Source organism: Spinacia oleracea, chromosome 5 (genome assembly GCF_020520425.1).
Source record: "Spinacia oleracea cultivar Varoflay chromosome 5, BTI_SOV_V1, whole genome shotgun sequence".
NCBI classification, from domain to species: Eukaryota; Viridiplantae; Streptophyta; class Magnoliopsida; order Caryophyllales; family Amaranthaceae; genus Spinacia; species Spinacia oleracea.
The window spans coordinates 39,055,936-39,081,491 of record NC_079491.1 but is presented as its reverse complement, the minus strand read 5'-3'; the positions used below and the strand labels follow the sequence as shown (position 1 = coordinate 39,081,491).

Sequence of the window (25,556 nt, the reverse complement as noted above, 5' to 3'; positions counted from 1 at the left end):
CACAATAGCGCTCGCTGCGCGCGAGCGATCGATGCTGGGGCGTAGCACTCGTGGCACGCGAGCTTGCGCTCGCTGCGCGCGAGGCTCCGCACGCTTGCGCGAGGCAGTGCGCGCTGTTGCGCAGCTCGCTTGCTGCCCACACGCGACTGCTCGTGCCTTGCTCTCGCCCTCGCCCATTCGCCCATCGCACACAGCCCACGACACAAGGCAGGGCTGCTGCCTTGTGCTCGTGCACCATGGCCTTGCTCATTGCATTCGTACCGCATGGGCGACGAGCTCCCTTGCTCGTCGTCACATGCCCGCACTATACAACACCCCTTAAGGGTAACACGTAGCGTCCATTGCTTTGTGCGTGCAAGTTATATGAGCGAATCGCATAAAAATTTAAAATTTATATTCAAAATTAATGACAAATTAATAAATAATATTAATTTCATAATTTTAGGGCAAAAAAATCGAAAATTTATTATTCAATTGATTTCCGATTAACATGGATTCAAGTCTAGGTCATAAAAATTTAAAATTTAACATAAATTTACAATTTTTATGGTGGTTTTTAATCATAGGTATCTAATTAAATTATAACTAATTATGAAAATCAAATTAATTCTAAATTATTCCAGTTTTCAACAAATTAATCATAATTACAAATTAGATTGCATAATTAACAAGGCTAGGCATTCAAACTTGTTAAACATATACAATAGGTCAATAAAAAATTCAAGATTTATCAACAAGAATCGCAAATATTTAATTTAACATCTTAAATTTACGAAATTTTGCATTCGAAAAACTAAAACCTCCGAAAATTTTAGAATGCCTTTTACATGCGGAATTGACACAAAAATCACTCGATTTGGATGAGTAACGAAGAAACTGCCGAAAAACTGCGTACGTATAATTAAATAAACGAAATTTGCAATTAATTAACAATTACGAAAATTAATCACCCCTTTTAATTCTTGCAAATTTGTAATATTTAACCATGTTCATGCAATTTAGATTATGAAAATAATAAGAGGCTCGTGATACCACTGTTAGGTTATGATACATATTACAATTCATAAATCATGCGGAAAAACCATAAAGCCAGGAAAGCATATTATTTACACATAAGCATTTAGCATAGTTTAGATGCATACACTTTGTTGCGTGCCTTCCCTAGCTGCGCCCGAACCGAACAAGAACAAGTCTTTAGGACTCCAAGTGTCGTCCCTCCGTAGATAGTCCACAGCACGTCCGGATCCGCCTTAAGCTTGACCAACTAGGATCGCCCTTAAGGTACTTAGAATTTTCGGCACATATAGGCAATTGTATGACTGAATTTTTGCTCTCAAAAATCACTTTAAATACTTGAAATACTCGATATAAATTGTGAGCATTGATCACCTATTTATAGGGCATGGGTATCGGATATTAGAATCCTACTAGGAAACGATTTAGTGAATCTGAATTAATCTAAAATTCAATCACTTAATTTATCTAGTAGACTTAGGAAATCAATTTTATACGAATCCTAACCGATCAAGGTTTCGTACGCAAGCACAAACACACATGCAGGCGCAGCAGCCCACGAGGGGCGCCATGCGCGCGCGCGCGCTGAGCCCAGGCCCAGCAAGTGCTCGCAGCCCACGAGGGGCGCGCGCCTGCTGGCCTTGCTCTCGCGTTTGGGCTTTGCTTGCTTTGGTCGCGCGCGGGCTTTGCTAGGCGTTGGGCCTAGCTTCGTGCTAGGCCTTGCGTCTAGCAATCTCGTCCGATGTTTATTCGTACGATACGCTTCCGATTAAATTCCCGGTTCCGGAATTCATTTCCGATACGAACAATATTTAATATTTCCGATTCCGGAATCAATTTCCGTTTCGAACAAATATTTAATATTTCCGTTTCCGGAATTATTTTCCGATTCCGATAATATTTCCGATTCTGACAATATTTCTGTTTCCGGCAATATTTCCGATTCCGGCAATATTTCCATTTCTGATAATATTTTCCGATACGTACCATGTTTCCGTTTCCGGCAACATCTACGACTTGGATAATATTTATATTTCCGATACGATCCATATTTCCGTTTCCGGCAATATCATCGTTTCCGGAGTATTCATTTCTTGCCTACTTGAATGCATACTTGGACCATTGTTTCCGGCAACATTGAATGCATACTTGGACCAAGGACATTATTTCCTTCATATATGATAATAGGGGGTTGTTTTTATACCCCTCATTGTATGAGTAGGAGTACGGATTGTTCTGCTTGTAGGCCTGGAATGCATTGCATTGTTCAATAGAGCTCCTACATTCCGGTGCATAATGACCTTGCATCCCACAACTTTTACAGACATTGGCCAACTGAGCACTCATTGCGGCGACACTAGCTTGTTGGCTGGCTTGGGAAGATGCGTTTTGCATATTATCCAGCTTGTGATGTAGGGCAGTTAGCTGAGTAGTAAGCTGTTCAATAGAGTTCATCTCATGCTTGTAACACCCCGACAATTCCCCTTTTCTAAAATAACCCTTTTTAAATATAACTGTAGGGAATTATCAAAGTATTATCGCCCGTGTGAAAACGTACGGCTTATTCAGAATTTTGCAGCGGAAAACATAAAACTAACTTTTAGGTTCATAAATAATCTTATTACATATTAGTTCCAAAACCAATTAACTGAAATAAGGAAATACGAATAGTACAACAAATTCCAAATTTAAGTTAACAAACCAAATCACTTAATAAGGCAAATATAACTACAAGCTCTCTAATCCCGATCCCAATGATGCATCATCTTCAAACCTGTAGATGGGCAACGCTTATTGATCCTTAGAGACTGCTCACCAAAGATGGGTCATCATAGGATCAATAAGGCATAGCCATGATCAACACACACACAAACAAAGCACGTAATCAGCAAAGCTGAGTACTACATACTAAAACAATAATAATCCTAACATGATACTATTAACGAACAACCCTAACATGATACTAATGAACATAAATAAGGGCAGACAAAACATGATAATTTGACGACCATACTTAACTAGACTAGGCTAGACTGGACTTTAATAACAATAATATTATTTTAGTTGAAATAGATAATGGACCGAGTTTTCTAGCTAGAGGCTTCACTAAGGAAGACGAGGTACGGGCGCGACTCCGTAACCTCAGTGACCTGCGATATCGAGGAACGTTTGAATAAAAATAGGACACGGTGATCAATCCGGTCTGAATTAAAGGCCATGGGCTACCACCATGAACCCCAACTCATGTTTGTCCGTCACTTTAGACGTGCACAGTCTAAAGCTATTGCTACTCAGTTTCACTTTACATGATTTACAAATTGACACTCTGTTATGACTCAACAATCACATAAGGCATACAATCCACATTTATTTACAATTGTTTTTATCTTGGAATTAAGTAAGTGATCACAAAGGCATCAAACAAGACTCATTCCAATTAACTCCAATCCTTCCTTTAATACTGATCAACCCTGTATATGGGTATAAGGTTTCAACTTACTAAATGAGGTCCTCGGCCCTCATAAAGTAGTGAAAAGCTAAAGGGGAACAACAATCCACTGATCTGAATTATATACAAAGTAATCTAGTGTTCCCAATCAAACATGTTTGTATCAATCATCCATACTAACATGCTATAATCCTCAAAATGCAATATAGGTTCAATATGTCTAACCAACAGTATTAAACATGCAATATTCAACCTGACTAAATTCATCAACGATATCAACATAACCAAGTTCATCAACAATTCAACATGGTTTCAACAATTAGCACACATTCCAAGCACACAGGTATGTACGTACCTTGTGTAAACAAACTGATAGGCCACTTTAACACTTTCAAAAGTCTCCTAAAGAGAATTCTCCGCCTAAACAATCCAACAAGTAATCTCAATCAATTTCTAATCATTGACAACCACAATAAAGCATTCTAAATGCATCCTAAACATATTTAGAACTTTCCTAAATATCAAAACTTGAACATTTGCTTTCCTAGCATCATAATTATTGAACTAGTGGTTGAAATTCGTTGAAAACTTTTTGCAATCATCGTATTTTAAATTTTCAGCAATATGAAATCGTTTAAAGCTTTCCCAAAACCAAATTATCATGCTTAGAACATAAAAATAATAATTTTAATAATTTATAACCCTTCTATCATGATTTTAAAACTATTAAAACCTTAAAATTCATACTTTAATAATTAAAACCATTATTTCAATCAAATTGTATAATCTGAAAATTAATAATTTAATTATTGCAAAACATGAAATCTGAAATTCATCATAAATCATAAAAAACATACTTAATTCAATCAAAACATAAATTAAAATAATAACGTATAATTAAAACATTTAATTTATTAACTTAGGGTTCAAGAAATAACCAATAAAGAGGACAGAGGAGTTGCTGGCCGGCGGCAGCAGGCGGGACGGTGGCGCAGCGCGACTGGGCAACACTGCTGGTGGTTGCGGCGGCCGTGCAGCGGTGGTTGTGTGTGCCCGTGTGCAGCAGAACGAAACAAAGGAGGGTGTGCTTGCTCGAAGGAGAAGGGAGAGAGAGCTCGCCGGCTAATGTCGTCGGAGGGCGCGGCGGCGCAACAAGGGTAGCAAGGGGGTTGTTGTGGCTGGTTCAAGTTAATGGAAACAACCAAGTAAGGCAAGGGAAAGGAACTAATCAAAATAAAAGGAAAACCCGAAGGAGGGAAGAAGAAGAATGAAGAGAGAAGAGAGGATTTACCGTGCAGCGCGACGGCGGAACGACGGTGGAGGAGCGCCGACGGTGGTGGCGGCGGCGTGGACAGCAGCGTGAGGGAGAAATCACCAAGGTTTGTGAGGGTTTGATGGTTCCTTGTTCACGTGAAAGTGAAGGAGAAGGCTAGTTGTTTCTTTTTTTTTGTGTTTTTACGTAATATTGAAAGAGGAGTAAAGAGTTTTGGGTTTATAATATTGGGCTTTACCCAATTGGGCCTAGAATTAGGATTTAGCTTTAATGTTTGAATCCAAAACCAACTAGGATTGTTTACCAATTTCGAACGTGTTTTCGTAATTCAAATTCTTTTCAACATCAAATTCTAAAATTATTTTAATTTCATAAATCGTTGAAATCTTTGAAACGTATAAAAATAAATGTTCGTTAATTCCATATTTATTTCTAAAATTCGTAAATTCCATTTAAATATAATTAACTATACGTTAAAATATATTAATAATATTTATAAATTTACGGGGGATTACAATCTACCCCTCTTAAAAGAAGTTTCGTCCCGAAACTTGACACGGAAATTCACACCTTTTTCAAAAGTTTTCAACTTATTCATACTAAAGAAGTACTTGTGCCACTCATGTGCACTCTTTTGCCAACTTAAAGTTGTTTGTGTTACTCATGAACACGCTTTTCTTATGCAGAGAATCTAATTACTTGCATCAACGTGCATAATTTGCTAAAATAAGCATAAAAATACCATAAAAATAGGTAAAAAGCGCGAATTTCTATCGCATTCTACCCCCCTTAAAGAAAACGAGTTACGCCCTCTTAACTCATCTCAGGGAATAACTTTGGATTTCTACACTTCTTTTCACACAATGCCTCAATAGGTGCTATCTTAAAGCTCACATAGTTACTATTGTTGCAAGAAATTCAATCGAATCTAGATGGTCTTCCCAATTACTTTTCAAGTCAATAACACAGTCTCTCAACATATTTTCCGTTAGTAATCTCAGTTTGTCCATCGATCGCAGGGTGGAAAGCAGTACTCATTTTCAATGTCGTCCCCAAGATTCACTAGACCTTTTTGCCAAAGTTTCAGACTTTTATGGTTGGTAAGGATCTCAAATGTTGCCCCATAAAAATAATGTCTCCAAATCGTTCAAAGTGAACACAATAACAGCTGACTCTAGGTCATGGGTAGGGTAATTGATTTCATGAGGTTTCAATTGTCGCGACGACAGGTGCGGAGGTCAAACGCTCTTTTAAATTCTAGAAAGCTTTCTCACATTTCTCACTCCACTCGAATTTCGATTCCTTTTTCATCAAAATGGTCATTGGTTTTTTCTTTGTTCTAAAAGTCTTTCACAAACCCCCCTATAATAGTCAGTTAGGCCTAGGAAACTTCAGATATCAGACACGTTCCTTTGGAGTAGGTCACTCACTCACAGCTTGATTCTTAGTAGGATCTACAGAAACTCCTTATACTCAGCTTTCCCTTTCTAGTGAACCTCATTACGCCTTTCATGGATGTATAACACTTGGGCTTAACTCTTAGCACTTTCACCAATTCATACATTCCTCTTTTCAAGACAACAATTGATTTCAAACAATCCTGGACCACTCAAATCTTCTCTTAAGTTTATTCCTTTACGTAACGTAGTTTTCAATCAATTCAATCCTTCACTTTTCCGTCGGTGTCACTTATACACACATAACTTCAAGATTTGTATACTTCATTTAATAAAACTAGATTATTTCTAAGCGTCTCCAAATAATCCTCAAGTGTTTGTCATGCTCTTTCTCGTTCCTTAAATAAATCAGGATATCATCAATAACATAATAACGAACTTAATTCGGAATTCGTAGAAAATCTCATTCATCAACTCCATAATTAATGCAGGTGCATTGGTTAACCTAAAAGACATTATTCTAAACCCACAATGACAATACGAATCCTAATGAGGTCTTAGGCCCTTATCAGCTATTCTAAATTGGTGGTACTTCAAACACAAATCAGTTTTCGAGAACACACTCGCCCAATTCAATTAATCCAACATGTCATCTATCCTAGGCAAAGGGTACTTGTTCTTGATGGTTTTTAGTTCCCTAAATTCGATGCACAATTCCATACTCTTATCTTTCTCCTTAATAAACGACACAGGAGCTCCTCACGGTGACGCACTAGGCCTAACATACTCCTTAACGAAACAACTCTTGCAATTGTGTCCTAATTAGATCATTTATAGGTGTCGTTTCAGGATTTAACTCTATAGTGAACTCAAATTCTCTAGCTGGTAACATACTTGCAATTTCACTCGGAAACACATCAATGAATCCACTCACAATGGCAACATCCTCGAATTTAACTCCAACCTCTTTACTCACCTCTAACACACTATAGAAAAATCGTTCACACTCTCTATTCATCGATTTCCTCACTTGCATTACAGAAATAACTAAGGTTCTTGGACTTCTCAAAACATCTACATGAGCTCAACCTTTCAATAGGGTTCCTTAAACTTACTTTCTGAATTTCACAGTCTACCTTAGCCTTGTACAAACTTAGCCAGTCCATCCCCAGAATTACATCCAGGTCCCTCAGATTAAACTTTTATCAAATCAGAAGGGAAAACGCAATCTTTTATCTTCAAAGGCAAGTTCTTCCATAATATACACCTTATGGTTACACCAGTAGGCATAATAACAGGTAAATCAATCATTCAAAATCTACTAACTTCATACTCTTAATGACAGATGACAAAACAAAAGAATGAGTTACTCCCAAATCAAACAACGTTTCAACTAGCACAAAGTTAATAGGAAAAGTAACATGAACTACGCCTGCAGAATGTTCGGCTTCATTTCGACTCATCAAGAATAGTTTACCCGGTGCCTTATTATGGTTGTTGTTCTCATTGGAAGACTTATTGTGGTTCCCTAGGTTATTCTGCGACCCTATAGGCTTCGAACTCCAATTTCCGGATTGGTTAAACCCTGGTTTCCCTTGATTTTCCCCAACATTTTAATCTTTTCTTTTCTCCCTAACAACAATATTTTTCTTGTCCCTTCTAGACAGCAAACCATAAATATGAGCAGTATCCAAAGATGTAAAGGTTTCCTTACCTAATCCTAATTGGATCTCCTCAGTCAAACCTTGCTTAAACCTCAGAGCCTTTAGCTCCTCTGTGGCTACAATCTCAGGTGCAAACCTTGACGATATTATAAGTTTGCTATAGTAATCGGCAATGGTCATACTTTCATCCTAAGGTTTATGAATTCTTGTGCCTTTTGCTTTCTCATAAAAGGAGGATAAAACTTTTTCCTTAGGGCAGTAACAAACGAATCTCAATTGAATCCCTCAACAGCGCTAAGTCTAGCTCCATTTTCTCTCAACCATAAATCAGCTTCATCTTTCAAGTACAGTACAACTTGACCCACTCTCATGTTCTCAATACAGTTCACAGCCCCAAACCGTTTCTCAAACTCTCTAACCCAGTTCTCTAAAAAGGTAAGATCAGTTTTCCCCTTAAAGTATGGTGACTTAACTTTGGCTAGTCTCTCGAACATGTCCCCAGCAGAATCAGAACGCTCAGTTCTCTCTTGGGTCAGCTTTTCCGCCAAGAGGCGAATAGCAACAACTAAGTCATTATTATTGGCCATTCTATAACACGACCTGAAATTAATATACTCTATCTTAGGTTCTAAACACTACTTACATGTCATTCTATATCAAGCAATATTTGATTTGACCATAGAGATCGCCTCAATAAACAATATTCACATAAAATCATTTACGAAAGTGCAACAATCATTTACGAAGGTGCAATAATCATTGCAAAATAATCCTCCTCGATCATTCGTGAACGACATTCACATAAAGGACATCCGATCGAGGGAAAACAAATCAAATTCAATCATCACAATTAATAATAATAAAAGAAATTATTCCTCTTCGCGTGCCCAAACTAAATCATTAACCACTTGGATAATTAAATATTTAACTTTAATTCCTCAAAAGAAACTTGTAATCCTCAAAAGAAACTTTTATTCCTCCAAAGTATATTAATAACAATTTCTAAACCATAGTAACGTACTTGTCCCGAAATAAAATAAAAGCGCTATGCAATAAATTTAAACTACCGTTGGGCGACTTGTCCCACATTATTCCCAACATAAATAAATAATGAAACAATCCTAGAGGGAAACATTATCAATCTTTTTCTTTGATTTCTTATAGCTTTCTGGAGTAAAAGAGCTCGTATTTAAATTAATCCTCATCCTCAGTATTAAAATATTAAGCTAGTTTTCTCTGCCTTGTGGATCTTCGTAGTCTCTGAGACTGAGGTCATCCTCTAGCTTAGTATCACTACATTATAAATATCAACTCTAGTGTGCCCTCTAGCACGGTCAAACTCACCAAGGGTTTCCTCATCCCTATCAGGGTCTCCTGTTCTTAATATATGACGAATTGTGCGTTCAACGCTGGTGTAACTATTAATGTCAGACTCATAATCCATTTCATTCTCATGATCACTTAGTACAATTGGGTTGCTCTTGAATCATAGCAAGATATTCACATCTAAACACTACTTTCTCACAAAAATATCAGTTGTCTCTATATCGATCTTTCTCGAGAGATCCTATGTTGGTGTACTTGGAAAGGAATATTTTATTCCTGAAATGAACAATTACAGGTCTCACTAATGACTTCCCAACCAAATCATAATCAAAATTCGATAACACAATAAGTTCGATGGAATCAAACAATCTCTCTAATGCACATTTAAATGCAACGCTTAAACATTTAACACATGCACATAGCAAGTAACTTCTTATGCTAGCAATTAACTACTAATGCACATATAATTCTATCCTATATGCCCTTTCCTATATTGCCCATCTCTCATAATAAATTATAATAGTTCAAACATTGAAGAATTTAAAGAATAAAACAAGAACGATTAATAAGAAATAATTATAAACGAATAAATAAAATAAAGATTTTTTTTTTTAAACGAATTAATAATAAGAAATTTTTGTTAAACGAATAAATATTTATTAAACGAATAAATATTTATTAAACGAATAAATATTAAACGAATAAATATTAAACGAATAAATATACTTAAGGAATAAGATTTTTATTTTTTTGAATATATTTAATTTAATTTCGAAAAGAAAGAAAAACGTATTTAATTCATAAAACGAAAAGTTTCGAATAAATAAGGTAATTTCGAACTTAAATAAGAAATATTAATATACTTTCAAACAAAATAAAATGAATTTGGTCCCCCAAAAAAAAAGTACGCATTTTTGAATGATGTAATACGTAGAAGAGGAAATTCGTTTTAGGAAAATAGCTAGTTTAGGCGCCTAAAAATTATTGAAGTAAAACCATAAGCTTCTAGATACCACTTTGTAACACCCCGACAATTCCCCTTTTCTAAAATAACTCTTTTTAAATATAACTGTAGGGAATTATCAAAGTATTATCGCCCGTGTGAAAACGTACGGCTTATTCAGAATTTTGCAGCGGAAAACATAAAACTAACTTTTAGGTTCATAAATAATCTTATTACATATTAGGTCCAAAACCAATTAACTAAAATAAGGAAATACGAATAGTACGACAAATTTCAAATTTAAGTTAACAAACCAAATCACTTAATAAGGCAAATATAACTACAAGCTCTCTAATCCCGATCCCAATGATGCATCATCTTCAAACCTGTAGATGGGCAACGCTTATTGATCCTTAGAGACTGCTCACCAAAGATGGGTCATCACAGGATCAATAAGGCATAGCCATGATCAACACACACACAAACAAAGCACGTAATCAGCAAAGCTGAGTACTACATACTAAAACAATAATAATCCTAACATGATACTATTAACGAACAACCCTAACATGATACTAATGAACATAAACAAGGGCAGACAAAACATGATAATTTGACGACCATACTTAACTAGACTAGGCTAGACTGGACTTTAATAACAATAATATTATTTTAGTTGAAATAGACAATGGACCGAGTTTTCTAGCTAGAGGCTTCACTAAGGAAGACGAGGTACGGGCGCGACTCCGTAACCTCAGTGACCTGCGATATCGAGGAACATTTGAATAAAAATAGGACACGGTGATCAATCCGGTCCGAATTAAAGGCCATGGGCTACCACCATGAACCCCAACTCATGTTTGTCCGTCACTTTAGACGTGCACAGTCTAAAGCTATTGCTACTCAGTTTCACTTTACATGATTTACAAATTGACACTCTGTTATGACTCAACAATCACATAAGGCATACAATCCACATTTATTTACAACTGTTTTTATCTTGGAATTAAGTAAGTGATCACAAAGGCATCAAACAAGACTCATTCCAATTAACTCCAATCCTTCCTTTAATACTGATCAACCCTGTATATGGGTATAAGGTTTCAACTTACTAAATGAGGTCCTCGGCCCTCATAAAGTAGTGAAAAGCTAAAGGGGAACAACAATCCACTGATCTGAATTATATACAAAGTAATCTAGTGTTCCCAATCAAACATGTTTGTATCAATCATCCATACTAACATGCTATAATCCTCAAAATGCAATATAGGTTCAATATGTCTAACCAACAGTATTAAACATGCAATATTCAACCTGACTAAGTTCATCAACGATATCAACATAACCAAGTTCATCAACAATTCAACATGGTTTCAACAATTAGCACACATTCCAAGCACACAGGTATGTACGTACCTTGTGTAAACAAACTGATAGGCCACTTTAACACTTTCAAAAGTCTCCTAAAGAGACTTCTCCGCCTAAACAATCCAACAAGTAATCTCAATCAATTTCTAATCATTGACAACCACAATAAAGCATTCTAAATGCATCCTAAACATATTTAGAACTTTCCTAAATATCAAAACTTGAACATTTGCTTTCCTAGCATCATAATTATTGAACTAGTGGTTGAAATTCGTTGAAAACTTTTTGCAATCATCGTATTTTAAATTTTCAGCAATATGAAATCGTTTAAAGCTTTCCCAAAACCAAATTATCATGCTTAGAACATAAAAATAATAATTTTAATAATTTATAACCCTTCTATCATGATTTTAAAACTATTAAAACCTTAAAATTCATACTTTAATAATTAAAACCATTATTTCAATCAAATTGTATAATCTGAAAATTAATAATTTAATTATTGCAAAACATGAAATCTGAAATTCATCATAAATCATAAAAAACATACTTAATTCAATCAAAACATAAATTAAAATAATAATGTATAATTAAAACATTTAATTTATTAACTTAGGGTTCAAGAAATAACCAATAAAGAGGACAGAGGAGTTGCTGGCCGGCGGCAGCAGGCAGGACGGTGGCGCAGCGTGACTGGGCAACACTGCTGGTGGTTGCGGCGGCCGTGCAGCGGTGGTTGTGTGTGCCCGTGTGCAGCAGAACGAAACAAAGGAGGGTGTGCTTGCTCGAAGGAGAAGGGAGAGAGAGCTCGCCGGCTAATGTCGTCGGAGGGCGCGGCGGCGCAACAAGGGTAGCAAGGTGGTTGTTGTGGCTGGTTCAAGTTAACGGAAACAACCAAGTAAGGCAAGGGAAAGGAACTAATCAAAATAAAAGGAAAACCCGAAGGAGGGAAGAAGAAGAATGAAGAGAGAAGAGAGGAGTTACCGTGCAGCGCGACGGCGGAACGACGGTGGAGGAGCGCCGACGGTGGTGGCGGCGGCGGCGGCGTGGACAGCAGCGTGAGGGAGAAATCACCAAGGTTTGTGAGGGTTTGATGGTTCCTTGTTCACGTGAAAGTGAAGGAGAAGGCTAGTTGTTTCTTTTTTTGTGTTTTTACGTAATATTGAAAGAGGAGTAAAGAGTTTTGGGTTTATAATATTGGGCTTTACCCAATTGGGCCTAGAATTAGGATTTAGCTTTAATGTTTGAATCCAAAACCAACTAGGATTGTTTTCCAATTTCGAACGTGTTTTCGTAATTCAAATTCTTTTCAACATCAAATTCTAAAATTATTTTAATTTCATAAATCGTTGAAATCTTTAAAACGTATAAAAATAAATGTTCGTTAATTCCATATTTATTTCTAAAATTCGCAAATTCCATTTAAATATAATTAACTATACGTTAAAATATATTAATAATATTTATAGATTTACGGGGGATTACAATGCTTAACACCACGATCGACAAAACCTTTAGGATTCCCATATTGGGCACTATGGATGGCTATCTCCTCAATCACCTCTAAAGCTCTAGGAACCTCCAGTTGCATAAATCTCCCACTGGCAGCTGAATCCAAAAGACACCTAGACTCATTACCCAGACCATTATAGAATTCACTAGAGGAAAAATCCTTATAGGTTGCTCATCAAAGGTTGCCCTTATCAAACAAGTGCAACCTTTAAGGAACAAAAAAAATTAATTTTTTTTTTTAAAATCTGAAAATTTCCCAAAAAAATAAGCGCAACCTTAATCTAGGAATTAAAAAAAAAAACGACAGTCTCTCTTCCCTGCAATCCAACGTCTCTCACAGCTCCATCATAACATCTCCCTGCACAGGTGACCGGCGAAGCCACCGGAGAAACCACACTCACACGCTCGCACCCTCTCCCAACCTTTACTCTCAACCCTAAACCCCATTACTCTCTCGCTTTCTCTGCCGACATTGATCTAGATTACACTCAAGCTCAAATTGCTCTCTCAATTTGAAGATGTACGACACATTGCAAACGAAATCTAAAGACTTTGAGGTACTAATTTGTCCCCCACCTTTTGAATTTCGATCTCTGGGTATGTTTTGTTCTTGATCTTTTTTCTAGTCTTGCTTGGGGTTTCGATTTGGGGGTTTTCTTGGTATAAGCTTATTCAAATTTCTCTCTTCATGTTCCGAAATTTTGGTTATTTTCCATGATTTACAAGGTTAGATATTAGGTTTTCTAAATTATTTTCTGATTTAGGTTTTGATTTTAATTTAATAATTAGCAATAATATGATCGAGTTTTAGTTTTCTTGGGTTGAGAATTTTAGTGAGATGCTTTTGCGACAATAATATGATTTTAATTTTTGTAATTAGCAATAAGATGATCGAGTTTTTTTTATTGTATATTTGAATCTATTTTCTTCAATATCTATTGCTCGGTGGTAGTGTTTGTTCATGTCAAATTTGTGGTCTTATTGCTTGATTCGTTCTCTGTTTCTTTTTGCATTAATTTTTTAGTTTAATAATACTTTTATTATCTTATGATTTCGAATTCAGAAGAAACCTCATGTCATTTGTTTAAATTGTTGGGTTTTGTTTTTTGGTTGATCTAAAAATGAGGTTTCCTGTTGGTTGATCTATTAGTGTAGTGGACTAGTTATATTGCTGACCGTGAATAAGTTGAGGACTTGCTGGTACTTGACATTATTTTCACAGTTAACATGGGTCCTGCTGGATATAGTTTATAGTTTTAGAAGGATATGGAGAATTATCTACTCTGCCATATATTTAATTATACATTTTTACTAGTTATGCCATACAAGTAACAGTAGGAATATCAACGAGTTATGAATATACCATTCAGTGCCATTTGGAATTTCAAGTTTTGATAATGAGACTATGGTTATCAATTTTGATCTCCATTTATATTGTTTTGATCATCGGGATATGATTAGCAAGTTTGCAGCTAAGAGTACTCTAACTTGTTAGCTAACTCATACTTTGAGATTAAATAGGAACCAATTGGCAGATAAATGGATCACGATAAGAAATAATACAGGAGTTCTTGGTGTTGAAAATTGCTATGGAAGTGGAATCAGTTCCGCAATGGGAGTAGTTAGGCTGTCATGGTCGAAGGGTTTTTAAAAAGTAGATCATACGATAAATAAGTGTCTGCTTGGCTGTAGTGGTGAATGAAATATGGACATTAATTGAGAAAGGATCAGTTCTTGAATCTCTCTGTTGCTTCTAATGTGCATCTGTGTATGTCTTTTGTACTGCTTTTGTTCTGCACTATACTTCTCTTCTGTTTTGCTCTGCTCGGATACTGTTTCTGTATTGCTTTATACTGTTGCTGTAGTTGACTAGTTGCTGCTGCAGTTGGCTCTGTATTGTTGTTGTTGTGGCTGCTCCAGTTGGCTCGAATCAGCAATAACATGATAAAAGTATAGCTTAAGGTCTCATATAATACAACCAGCACTATATCATGATGTAAGAACAACTAAGCAAATCCAGTTATTGTTTACCCCCCCCCCCCCCCCCCCACCCCCCAACTAAACAACTAAACTAAATTATCACCTCAGTTGATCAACCTTCTGAAAATGTCATTAATGGCGAGCTGGTAGATAGCCATAAACTGAAAAGAAAATCAAAACCAGTTATTGTTTACCCCCCCTCCCCCCCCCCCCCCCCCCCCTCCCCGCTCTTTCTTCTTTTCTTGGGTGTACTTTTGTTGTTCTTCCATTGCTCTCTCAGTTTTATAAGGGGGAATGTGGTTTCTTATAAAGCAATGTCAATAGCGTTATTAGGGTGAATGTGGTTTCTTATACAGAAATCGCATAGCTTTATCAGGAGAAATGTGGTTTCTTATAAAGCAATGGTACTCCAATTCTTTCTGCTTTTTATGCTTTTCGCTTTTTAACCTTCTAGGAGAGCTTTTTGTTGTACATTTTGGGCTTTCCAGTCTTTCTTTCTTCCCCCTTCTCCAGCAGACTTGTTGTCCTCTGGTGAGTGCAATTAACATGATTTTTGCTGCATGCAAAGTTTTCTTTAACATTGAACTGCTGATTTGAAGCATTTGTATATTAATAGTCGTAGGATAGTTTAGGAGCTCCATTCATTTGTTGGACACAATCTGGCAAGACATGACCGACACCGATTTAGAAAGAACAAAGCATATCATGGCGGATATGATCTGCCCTGTTCTGTTGGACACAATCATTAAAGGTTCTTCTTTACTTAAGTTCCCCCTTGAAATTTATTTGATCTACTCAGTTTGTAGAAGTTTTAAGCATTTGTTTAGTGAGGTTCTTTGATTTCTTGCTGTATGAATTTATGTGAATTTTTTTATTCTTTGATTTGTTTGATCTACTCAATTGAAATGTTCTGTCTCCACATTCAATTTCCTTCTCTGTAGTTGAGTTCATTTCTGTTTCAAAGTAAGATAGCTAAAGTATGCACCAATTGAAATGCCTTTTATGTTCACTTGTCTTGAGGTCAATCTTCATCATATAAACAATGTTTCTTAGTAAAACGGTAAGTTGTGCTGCACATAGTAATTTGTGTAGGTGATGGTAGTTAGTATATTGCTCAAGACTGGGCCATTTAGTTCCTTCTGAAGATAGATATTGTTGCAATGAGGAGATAAGTATCTGCTTTAACAGTGTTGCATTTTCTGAGTTTCAGTTACAATTTTGTGGAAAATATATTACTCTTATTAGAGTTACTCCCTCTTTCCCGTCATATTGATACCATTTTGTAAGTACCAAAAAAAGGGAAATATGGATTGATTTCTGTCTACTATATTAACTGTATTGACGTATAATGTATTCACATGTTCATGCAGTTTTGAGTTTTTAACTATATTTTAAAATAGTTAAAAGTAGAAATTACTAACTTATGGGGTAGACTGGCAGAAGGGTTAGAAACTACGTATTTGTTGCCTCTTTATACCGCAAAATGTGTCGGGTTATTGTTTTTGTATAGCGTAGGCAGTAAACATGGGATAACACTAACAGCGCTATTTTTACTGATTGTAAGTGCAATATAGGTTTGAAATGGAGCATAATATAGGTTTGAAATGGAGCTCCTTTTTGCAGTATCAAAGGTGGAATTCTTGTCCAATCCTTGTGTAGTTTATTTTCTGTCATACTAATGAGATTTTCCAAAAGAATTTTAATAGATTGTTAATTGTTTAACATGAATTGGGATACTGCTTCTATACCGAGTGAGGCTGGTATAAATCTATAGTTGTTCTTTCTCTCAACTTTTTCTCCGGCAGATAGGTTAAATTTGGTACACTTTGAAATTTTGTCATTATCTTACAGGCGATCCTCGAATTTCTACCGTCAATATTATCTGGATTAATCCAGGCACAACAACTTGGGTGCAAAGTCCTTGTAGCAGTACAAAGGGTGTAGCAGTACAAAGGGTGAATTAGCTGTGGAAGTAGCTCTGGAGAAGGAAGCAGTCAGGCTAACTGGTGATGCATGGAGGATTGTCCTAGATTGTTGTCTGCCTGTTTTCCACCTGATTGATAGCAGTCAGGCTAACTGGTGATGTGCCTTTGATCAAGCAGTGCAGGTATGGTTAAACTGCCTGTATTTCTATATTAATAGCATGCTGTTAATATTTTTTCGTTGCATTATATGATAAGGATTGCAACTTGTGAAGGGATTTTAGAAGTTTTCTTTTGTGAAGTAGATACTCAGTTGTTTTTATTATATTTGGTCTTTGATGCATTGAAGTTAAGAGGTTTCTGCAAAAGCCAATAAGACAGAAAAGTCAAATACATTGTGTATGACGTTATCAATTTGTCATATTTACAGCTTTGCAAAGCCAAGTTCATCATTTTCTAAGTAAACATTCTAAACCAATTACATGTTTAATATGATTAGTTTAAAGTTTATAAGACTCATTCCGAGCTATTTATGCACATCTAAGACTCGTTTTGGTCGTTGTAGGTCATATGTAGCCTAAAATGCCATTCCGAGCTATTTATGCACATCTAAGACTTGAAATGAGTTTCATAAACATATAACTAATTATATGAATCATTAAAAAGATTTAGAATGTGGAAATAGGTTCGTTTGTTGGTAGTTGGGATCGAAAATGCCATTTTTTACCATAAACGGCCTATATCGACCCAAATAACCCATAGGCGTGCATAACGAACTTGAAATGAGTTTCATAAACATATAAATAATCATATGAATCATTAAAAAGGTTTAAAATGTGGAAATAGGTTTATTTGTTGGTAGTTGGGATCAAAAATGCCATTTTTGGCCATAAATAAGCTATATCGACACAAATGACCCTTAGACGTGCATAACGAACTTGAAATGAGTTTAATAAACATATAACTAATCATATGAATCATGAAAAACGTTTAGAATTTGAATATAAGTTCGTTTGATGGTAGTTGAGATCGAAAATGCCATTTTTGGCTATAAATGACCTATATCGACCCAAATGAAACATAAGCGTGCATAACGAACTTGAAATGAGTCTTATAATCATATAACTAATCATCTAAATCATGAAAAAGGTTTAGAATGTGGATATAAGTTCGTTTGTTGGTAGTTGGGATCGAAAATGCCATTTTTGGCCATAAATGACCTATATCGACCCAAATGACCCATAGGCGTGCATAACGAACTTAAAATGAGTCTTATAAACATATAATTAATCATATAAATCATGAAAAAAACGTTTAGAATATGGAAATAGGTTCGTTTGTTGGTACTTGGGATCGAAAATGTCATTTTTGACCATAAATGGCATATATCGACCCAAATGACCCTTAGGATTGCATAGCGAACTTGAAATGAGTTTAATAAACATATAACTAATCATATTAATCATGAAAAAGGGTTAGAATGTGGAAATAGGTTCGTTTGTTGGTAGTTGGGATCAAAAATGCCATTTTTGGCCATAAATGACATATATCGACCCAAATGACCCATAGGCGTGAATAACGAACTTGAAATGAGTCTTATAAATATATAACTAATTATATGAATCATGAATAAGATTTAGAAAGTGTCATTAGGTTCATTTGTTGATATTTGGGATCGAAAATGCAATTTTTGGCCAAATATGATCTATATCGAGCCTGATGAGCCTTAGATGTGCATAAAGAACTTGAAATGAATCTTAGTACACTCAGAAAGTTGTTTTCGCGACCAATATAATTTCTGTTTTCGTATATGAAACTTAATTTAATTTATTGGTTTGCATGTACGTTGTTCTTTTAAAGGTTTTCAAAACTCCAAGGGAGGGGACCTTTACCAAGGAGGAGTTGAATGAAGTTCGAGACAAGTGGGCTACTTACTTCAACGATTATGAACTACCCTCAGTGTAATAAGTAGAACAGGCTTGTAGTTATCCGTTACTCTTACATTATTTTGTTATTTATCGATTTAATTAATTACATTTGAATTAATACGGTAATATTATTGGAAATTTGAAATTAATATCATTTTTGAGGAATGTCAAACTGATGTTTGGTGAAATAGTATTCTATAAATTATAATGCAGAATTTTATATTGCAAATATCAGGAATTATATTGCAGTTTTTTTTTAAAAAAAAAAAAAAAACTCAAAAGTTGCCCTTGTTTGCAACAAGAGCAACTTATGTGAAGCTTATAAGTTGCCCTTGTTTAAAACAAGAGCAACTTATGTGAAGCTTATAAGTTGCCATTGTATGCAACAAGGGCAACTTATAAGTTTCACATAAGTTGCCCTTGTTTGCAACAAGGGAAACTTATAAGATTATAAGTTGCCCTTGTTAAGGGCAACTTTTGATAATTTCACAAAAGTGACCCCATATGTTGCCCTTATAATTGGCAACTTATAAGCCTATTTTAAGGGCAACTTATGATGTTTTTTCCTCTAGTAACTGCTGAACCAGGAACCAGTCCTCCAAACTATGGTGTGGGCACTCTCTTTGCAAGTCCTTGAATCTTTCCCAAATCTCGAACAAACTCTCATCTGCTTGTTGAGAGATACCTAATATCTGTCCCCTTAGACGAGCTGTCTTCTCAGGTGGGAAATATTTAACATAGAATGCAAGGGCCAAAGAATTCCAATCGATGATTTTCATAGTTGCGCGGTTGAGACTATTAATCCATAGCTTTGCCTTCCCACTCAATGAAAATGGAAAGAGTATCTCCATAGTCTGCTCCGGTGTTAAATTTTTCTGCTTAATGGTGGCACAATACTGAATGAAAGACTGAATATGGAGATTAGGATCTTCACCCTTTTCCCCACCGAATTGGTGTCTCTCGGTCATGTTTATCAGCTGGGGTTCGATCTTGAAATTCTCGACCGCAATGGAAGGCATGATTGCCTTGGGGAGCATAGACAGACTTGGTTTAGAGTAGTCTGTAAGCCTTGGCACAAGTGGGGGTGGCGGTGGTGGTGCTTGGTCACCCATCTCTGAATCTGTATGGAATAGATTGCTAATCAGATAGTCGGATTCAGAGTCAGAATAGTCTCTCAACTGTTTAACGAATCTACGCCGTCTACGAAAGGTCCGTTCAGGTTCAGGATCGAACGAAGTCAGATCGCTGGTATGGCTAGTCCTGGGTATAAACAAGCAAAAACTAGAAAACAGTCGTGAGATCCGGTCTCAAGGAACGAGAGTCCCTTGAGAAGTAACAAACAATAATCTAGAAAAACAATTAATAACAGAAAATAAAACCGTGTCCCCGGCAACGGCGCCAAAATTTGACAGGCTAAAGTCGTATCACCTAATCAAAAATAAACCTAACGTTCACCAACTAAAAATATAGCAAGGGAAGCAGGGATCGTATCCACAGGGAAACAGGCGTTCTTTCTACTATTAAATTATTAATCTAGACTACTGGTAACAAGAGTTGGATTGGTTTGTATATTAAACTAAAACAAGTAATCAAATCGGAAAATAACAATATTAAAAGAATCTAGGGCAGCGGTTCACCATAAATGCAGACCGGGATTGGACAACGGACAACAACAATCAATTAACAATCATAACTAGGAAAACATGCATCTCTCGAATCTTATGAATTCCTTAGGATAGAACAACTAGCGGGCTCTCGCTACGTACTAGAAATAATTCCTATCTAATAGCCACAGACCAAAAACATCAGATTTATACCTCTCGGCGCATAATCTAAGGTTAATCAAACTCAAATCAAAATAGCCCGGCCGAATAGAATTGACGAGCAATAATAATAAGCTATAGAAATTATAATCAATTAATCAATAATCAAGTCCACATATAATCCCAATCATGCATTCATGGATCCCCTAAACCCTAGAAATTAAACTACTCACTCATGATAATAAATAACAAAGCAATTAGCATAATGGAAAACATGATTAAAGCAACAAAATAAATTAAGGTATGAACTAATACCGAATTGAAGAACAAATAAAATAATAAAGCTTGGATCTTTACTTGAAATTAAAAACTAAGTATTTGAATAATTGGAGAGAAAACTAGAATAATAGATGTCACTAAAAATATAAGGGGCTAGTATTTATAGTTTGCCCAAAATAGAGCCCAAAATCGGAAATAAAAACTCGCGAAATACGCAGGAGGTTGGCGTCGCCCGATCGGGCGATGTGCTCGATAGTCGGCCCGATCGGGCGAAATTCCGCCCGATTGGGCGGTTGCAAAATGCCCAGAACAGCGCCTAGAATGACCGCCCGATCCGGATCGGGCGAAGCCCGCCTGATCGGGCGCGTGTTGAAACTCCACGATCCTCTATCTTCAAAACGTCATATCTCCTTCGTTATTCGTCGGAATTAGGCGAGTGACCACTTGTTGGAAAGCTAGTGAAGTCTAGAATCCAACCCAATTGGAATTACATCATTTGGAGTTGTAGAACTTGAGTTATACTTAAAATAGTGGACTATAGTCATTTTTGTACTTCTTTCGTTATTCGCTTTGCTTCAAAACTCTTCAAACTTAATGTTTGTGCTCTCGAAAGTACATAATCTCTTGTATTGATTCAAATGAGTAGGAAATGCACAAAAATATGCTAATTCCTACAATGATGAACCTGAAACTACAAACACACTACAAGGAGCACATTAGTACTAAAAATCGCTCCGAATAGCTCATTTGAGATCAAAAAGTACTAAGGGACGGGGTAAAAACTCTATATAAAACACACATATCAACCTCACACTTATATCATCATCCCTTAACCATATGGACTTTGAGGTGACCACATCGACAGGTGCCAAATGGAGAATGACAGGAGTTTACGGCTACCCTGAAGAGGACAGGAAAGGAGAGACATGGAGGATGCTTACTACACTTAAGGAAGCAAGTGACCTCCCATGGATGTGTATGGGTGACTTTAATGGAATTCTAAAGCATGAGGAGAAAATTGGAGGGAACCCAAAACCTCAGCGTGAACTAGATGGCTTTAGAGAAGCAGTCAGGGTGTGTGATTTTCGGGAGGTGAGGTTCGAAGGGCACCCTTTCACTTGGACAAACAACAGGGCTGACGATGATAACATCCAAGAAAGGCTCGATCGGGTCTTGGTCACTGAGTCATGGTTCGATATGTTCCCCTGTTCTATGGTAGAGCACCTTCCTCGGAGAAGGTCTGACCACGCTCCCCTAAAGATTGCAATACAGGGGCAGGTCCGTGTAAGTCGAAGCAAAAAGAAGAGGAGGAGGAGTTTCAGATTTGAAAAGGCATGGCTGAGGGAGGACGAATGTAACAATATTGTTACTGAAGCTTGGAACTTATGTGAACAAAGTGATGTGAGTACAAAAATTGCAAGGTGTGCAGGCAAGCTGGGAGCGTGGAGTGGTGGACGCCCAAAAGATTACCAAAAAGAAATAAGTAGACGAAGGGAAGAGATGCGCGTATTAATGACAATGCAGGCATCGTCCGCTACTTTAAATGAAATAAAAGCCCTGGATGCTGAGATAGACGAGCTTGAGCTACGAGAAGAGACCCATTGGGCACAAAGGAGTAGGCAAAATTGGCTTCGTGAGGGTGATAAAAACACGGCTTTCTTCCATAAGAAAGCAAAGGAGAGAAGGGAAAGAAATACCATAAAGGGAGTTTTTGACGATGGAGGGACGTGGAGAGAGACTGAAGAGGAAGCTGAGGCAATTTTTGTCAACTATTTCAAAACCTTATTTGAGTCCACTGGCACTGACGAAATGCAAAACATTCTGGACAAAGTAATGCCAAAGGTAACTGATGAAATGAACAATGATTTGGTAGCACCCTATACAGAGGAGGAGATCATCATCGCCTTGAAACAAATGCACCCTACAAAGGCCCCTGGGCCCGACGGTATGCCCGCTCTTTTCTACAAAAAATTCTGGCATGTTGTGGGTAGAGACGTAACTGATTATGTGCTAAATATTTTAAATAATGGGGCTCCGATCGAAAACATTAACCATACTCATGTTGTTCTTATCCCAAAGAAGAAAGTTTGTACGACCACGAAAGATTACCGCCCAATCAGTTTATGTAATGTCTTATACAAACTTGTTTCGAAAGTAATCTCAAATAGGCTAAAAACTGTTCTCCCGAGTAAAATAAGTGAGTCCCAAAGTGCTTTTGTCCCTGGAAGGCTAATCACCGACAATGTCCTAGTAGCATACGAACTATTCCATTATCTCAGAAAGAAAAAAAAAAGGGAGCAAAGGGTTTTATGGCAATGAAATTGGACATGAGCAAGGCCTATGATAGAGTGGAGTGGGCTTTTATTCAAGGGATGTTGGTAAAGTTGGGCTTTAATTCTTCTTTTGTGGATCTGGTGATGAAATGTATATCTTCGGTGACTTACTCTCTGCTTTTCAATGGTTTCCCGTCGCCTAGCTTTATTCCTGGCCGCGGCCTCCGACAGGGGGACCCATTATCACCCTTTTTGTTTCTTGTGTGTGCTGAAGGACTCTCAGCAGCCCTTAGAGATGCGGAGTCCCGTCGTATGATACATGGGGTTAAGATTGGTCGACATGTTGATCATATTTCTCACCTCTTCTTTGCAGATGACAGCTTGCTTTTCACTAGGGCATGTGAGACAGAGGCGGAGGTCATTCTGGATATCCTTACTACTTATGAAGCAGCCTCGGGTCAGAAGATTAGTTTGGAAAAATCGGAGGTCTCTTTCAGCCGTAACGTTAGTATAAATTTGCAGAACACACTTCAATCAAAGTTGAACTTTACGGCCGTAAATGAGCACGAAAAATATCTCGGGCTTCCAACTTATATTGGAAGATCCAAGAAAGTGGTTTTTCAAGTCATCCAAGACCGAGTCTGGAAGAAGATTAAGGGCTAGAAGGAAAGACTTTTGTCTAGAGCGGGAAGAGAGGTTTTACTAAAGTCAGTGGCCCAAGCAATTCCCATGTATGCAATGCAATGTTTCAAGTTACCGGCAGCCATCATCAACAACATAACGTCCCTATGCAGGAACTTTTGGTGGGGGCAAAAGGGGGAAGAGAGGAGGTTAGCACTTATAAGTTGGGAAAAAATGTGTAAACCAAAGGAGTCAGGAGGTCTTGGTATGCGTGATTTTGGTGCTTTCAATACTGCCCTTTTAGCAAAGCAATTCTGGAGGTTAGCTACTGAGCCAAACTCGTTCGCGGCAACGGTCTTAAAAGGGAAGTACTTCCCTCGATTAGATATATGGGAAGCTATTGTACCCCCAAAATGCGAGCTTCACGTGGCGGTCCATTCTCACTGCAAGGGGACTTGTGAAGGAGGGATCAAAGTGGGTGGTGGGCAATGGTAGGACTACAAAGTTCTGGAAGGATGCATGGGTGAATGGACTCCCGGGGGACGCATTCTCTCTTTGCCACCTTCGGTGGAAGCATCAAAAACAACAGTAAGAGAGTGGAGAAATGAGGAGGGCAACGGTTGGGCTCTTGATGAACTCTCAACAATTCTCACCCCGAACGAAACCGAGGCCATAAAAGCTATGAAGCTAGCGGAGAGTGAGCAGGAGGACCTGTTATCCTGGCCCCACACAAGAAATGGAGTTTTCAGTGTTCGAAGTGCGTACCATCTAGAAGTGCAGCGGAAGAATGGGAACGTTGGACCATCGGTAGGTGATCATAACTTGGATGTATGGCGCAAAACTTGGAAAGCTCTCACTCCCTCGAGAGTGAAGGTGACAATGTGGAGGGCACTGAAAAATGGCCTACCCACCATGAATGTCTTGGCACGACGTGGACTGAATGTGGACTGTATTTGTCCAAGATGCGGTGAAGCCCCGGAAACGGTCACCCACATGGCATTACAATGCAAGGAGGCAAGACTCCTATGGAAGCTGTCACCCCTTCGGTTGGATTCTCAGGTCGCCAATTGTAGTCTAATGGAATGGGGGGAAGAGTTCGGGAAAAAGTGTAAGATGAAAGGGGCATGGGAACTGGCCATGATGGTTGTATGGCAATCCTGGAGGGCTCGTAACCTGTGGGTGTTCGAAAGGAAGACCGTCGACCCAGTTGTACAATGTGCAAAAATGTTGGGCATCTTAGGTGAATATGAGGCAGCATGTACACGTGACCAACCCCCAAGTGAACCGCCAACTCAAGTACTCACTAGATGGCAACCACCCTTGGTTGGGAGGGCTAAACTCAACACTGATGGGCTGTGACTGCGGAAGGACAGGTTGGACTTGGTATGCTTGTTAGAGATCATGTGGGTGATGCCCTGATGTCAGCAGGGGAGAGTGGGTGTGAGAACTTGACGGTGAAACACGCAGAAGCAAAAGCAGTGATGTTCGGGCTAAGGTATGCGTTTGATGCGGGCTGCAGAGCATTGGAGGTGGAAACCGATTGTCAAGCCCTGGCTACGCTACTCCAAGCAAAATCTAGGGAAATTTCAGCTACCCAAGTGCTAGTTAATGATATCTTAAACTTGGCAAAACAATTTACTTATTGCAGTTTTGGTTTTAATAGGAGAAGTTGTAATAGTGTAGCACACTCTATGGCACAAGCTGCTCTCCACTTTGAGGAGACACTCGTGTGGATGGAGGATTGTCCACCAGTTGTAACCCCGCTTGTCCTTGCGGACAAAATCCTTTGTGAATGAAATGGCTACCACATCTTCCCGTCAAAAAAAATAAATATATGTACTGCT

The 25,556-nt window shown here is 37.6% G+C and overlaps 1 protein-coding gene, 1 long non-coding RNA gene and 1 other non-coding gene across 5 annotated transcripts; all 3 read left to right on the top strand.

Annotated features, from left to right (window-relative positions):
* Positions 1-13,208: 13,208 nt before the first annotated feature.
* On the top strand, positions 13,209-18,925 carry LOC110795409 (uncharacterized). 3 transcript variants are annotated; one of them, XR_008920781.1, is made up of 4 exons: positions 13,209-13,503; positions 15,543-16,557; positions 16,778-17,033; positions 18,709-18,925. It is a non-coding gene; the product is annotated as an uncharacterized lncRNA (long non-coding RNA). The 3 variants fall into 3 exon arrangements; XR_008920782.1 differs by having other exon boundaries at positions 13,212-13,503; positions 16,501-16,557; XR_008920780.1 differs by having other exon boundaries at positions 13,212-13,503; positions 16,491-16,557.
* A 451-nt stretch (positions 18,926-19,376) lies between these two features.
* On the top strand, positions 19,377-19,483 carry LOC130462215 (small nucleolar RNA R71). The gene has a single exon (XR_008922332.1). It is a non-coding gene; the product is annotated as a small nucleolar RNA R71 (small nucleolar RNA).
* A 4,748-nt stretch (positions 19,484-24,231) lies between these two features.
* LOC110804263 (uncharacterized) lies at positions 24,232-25,508 on the top strand. Its single transcript, XM_056829561.1, has 2 exons — positions 24,232-25,008; positions 25,086-25,508. Exons 1-2 carry the CDS (start codon positions 24,232-24,234, stop codon positions 25,506-25,508), a joined length of 1,200 nt encoding a protein of 399 aa, XP_056685539.1.
* The last annotated feature ends 48 nt before the right edge of the window (positions 25,509-25,556 follow it).

Coding starts and splice junctions, on each gene's coding strand:
- LOC110804263 (XM_056829561.1), top strand. CDS start 24,232: ATGGGTGAATGGACTCCCGGGGGACGCATTCTCTCTTTGCCACCTTCG. Junction 25,009..25,085: donor CAAGTGAACCGCCAACTCAA/GTACTCACTAGA, acceptor GCGGAAGGACAG/GTTGGACTTGGTATGCTTGT.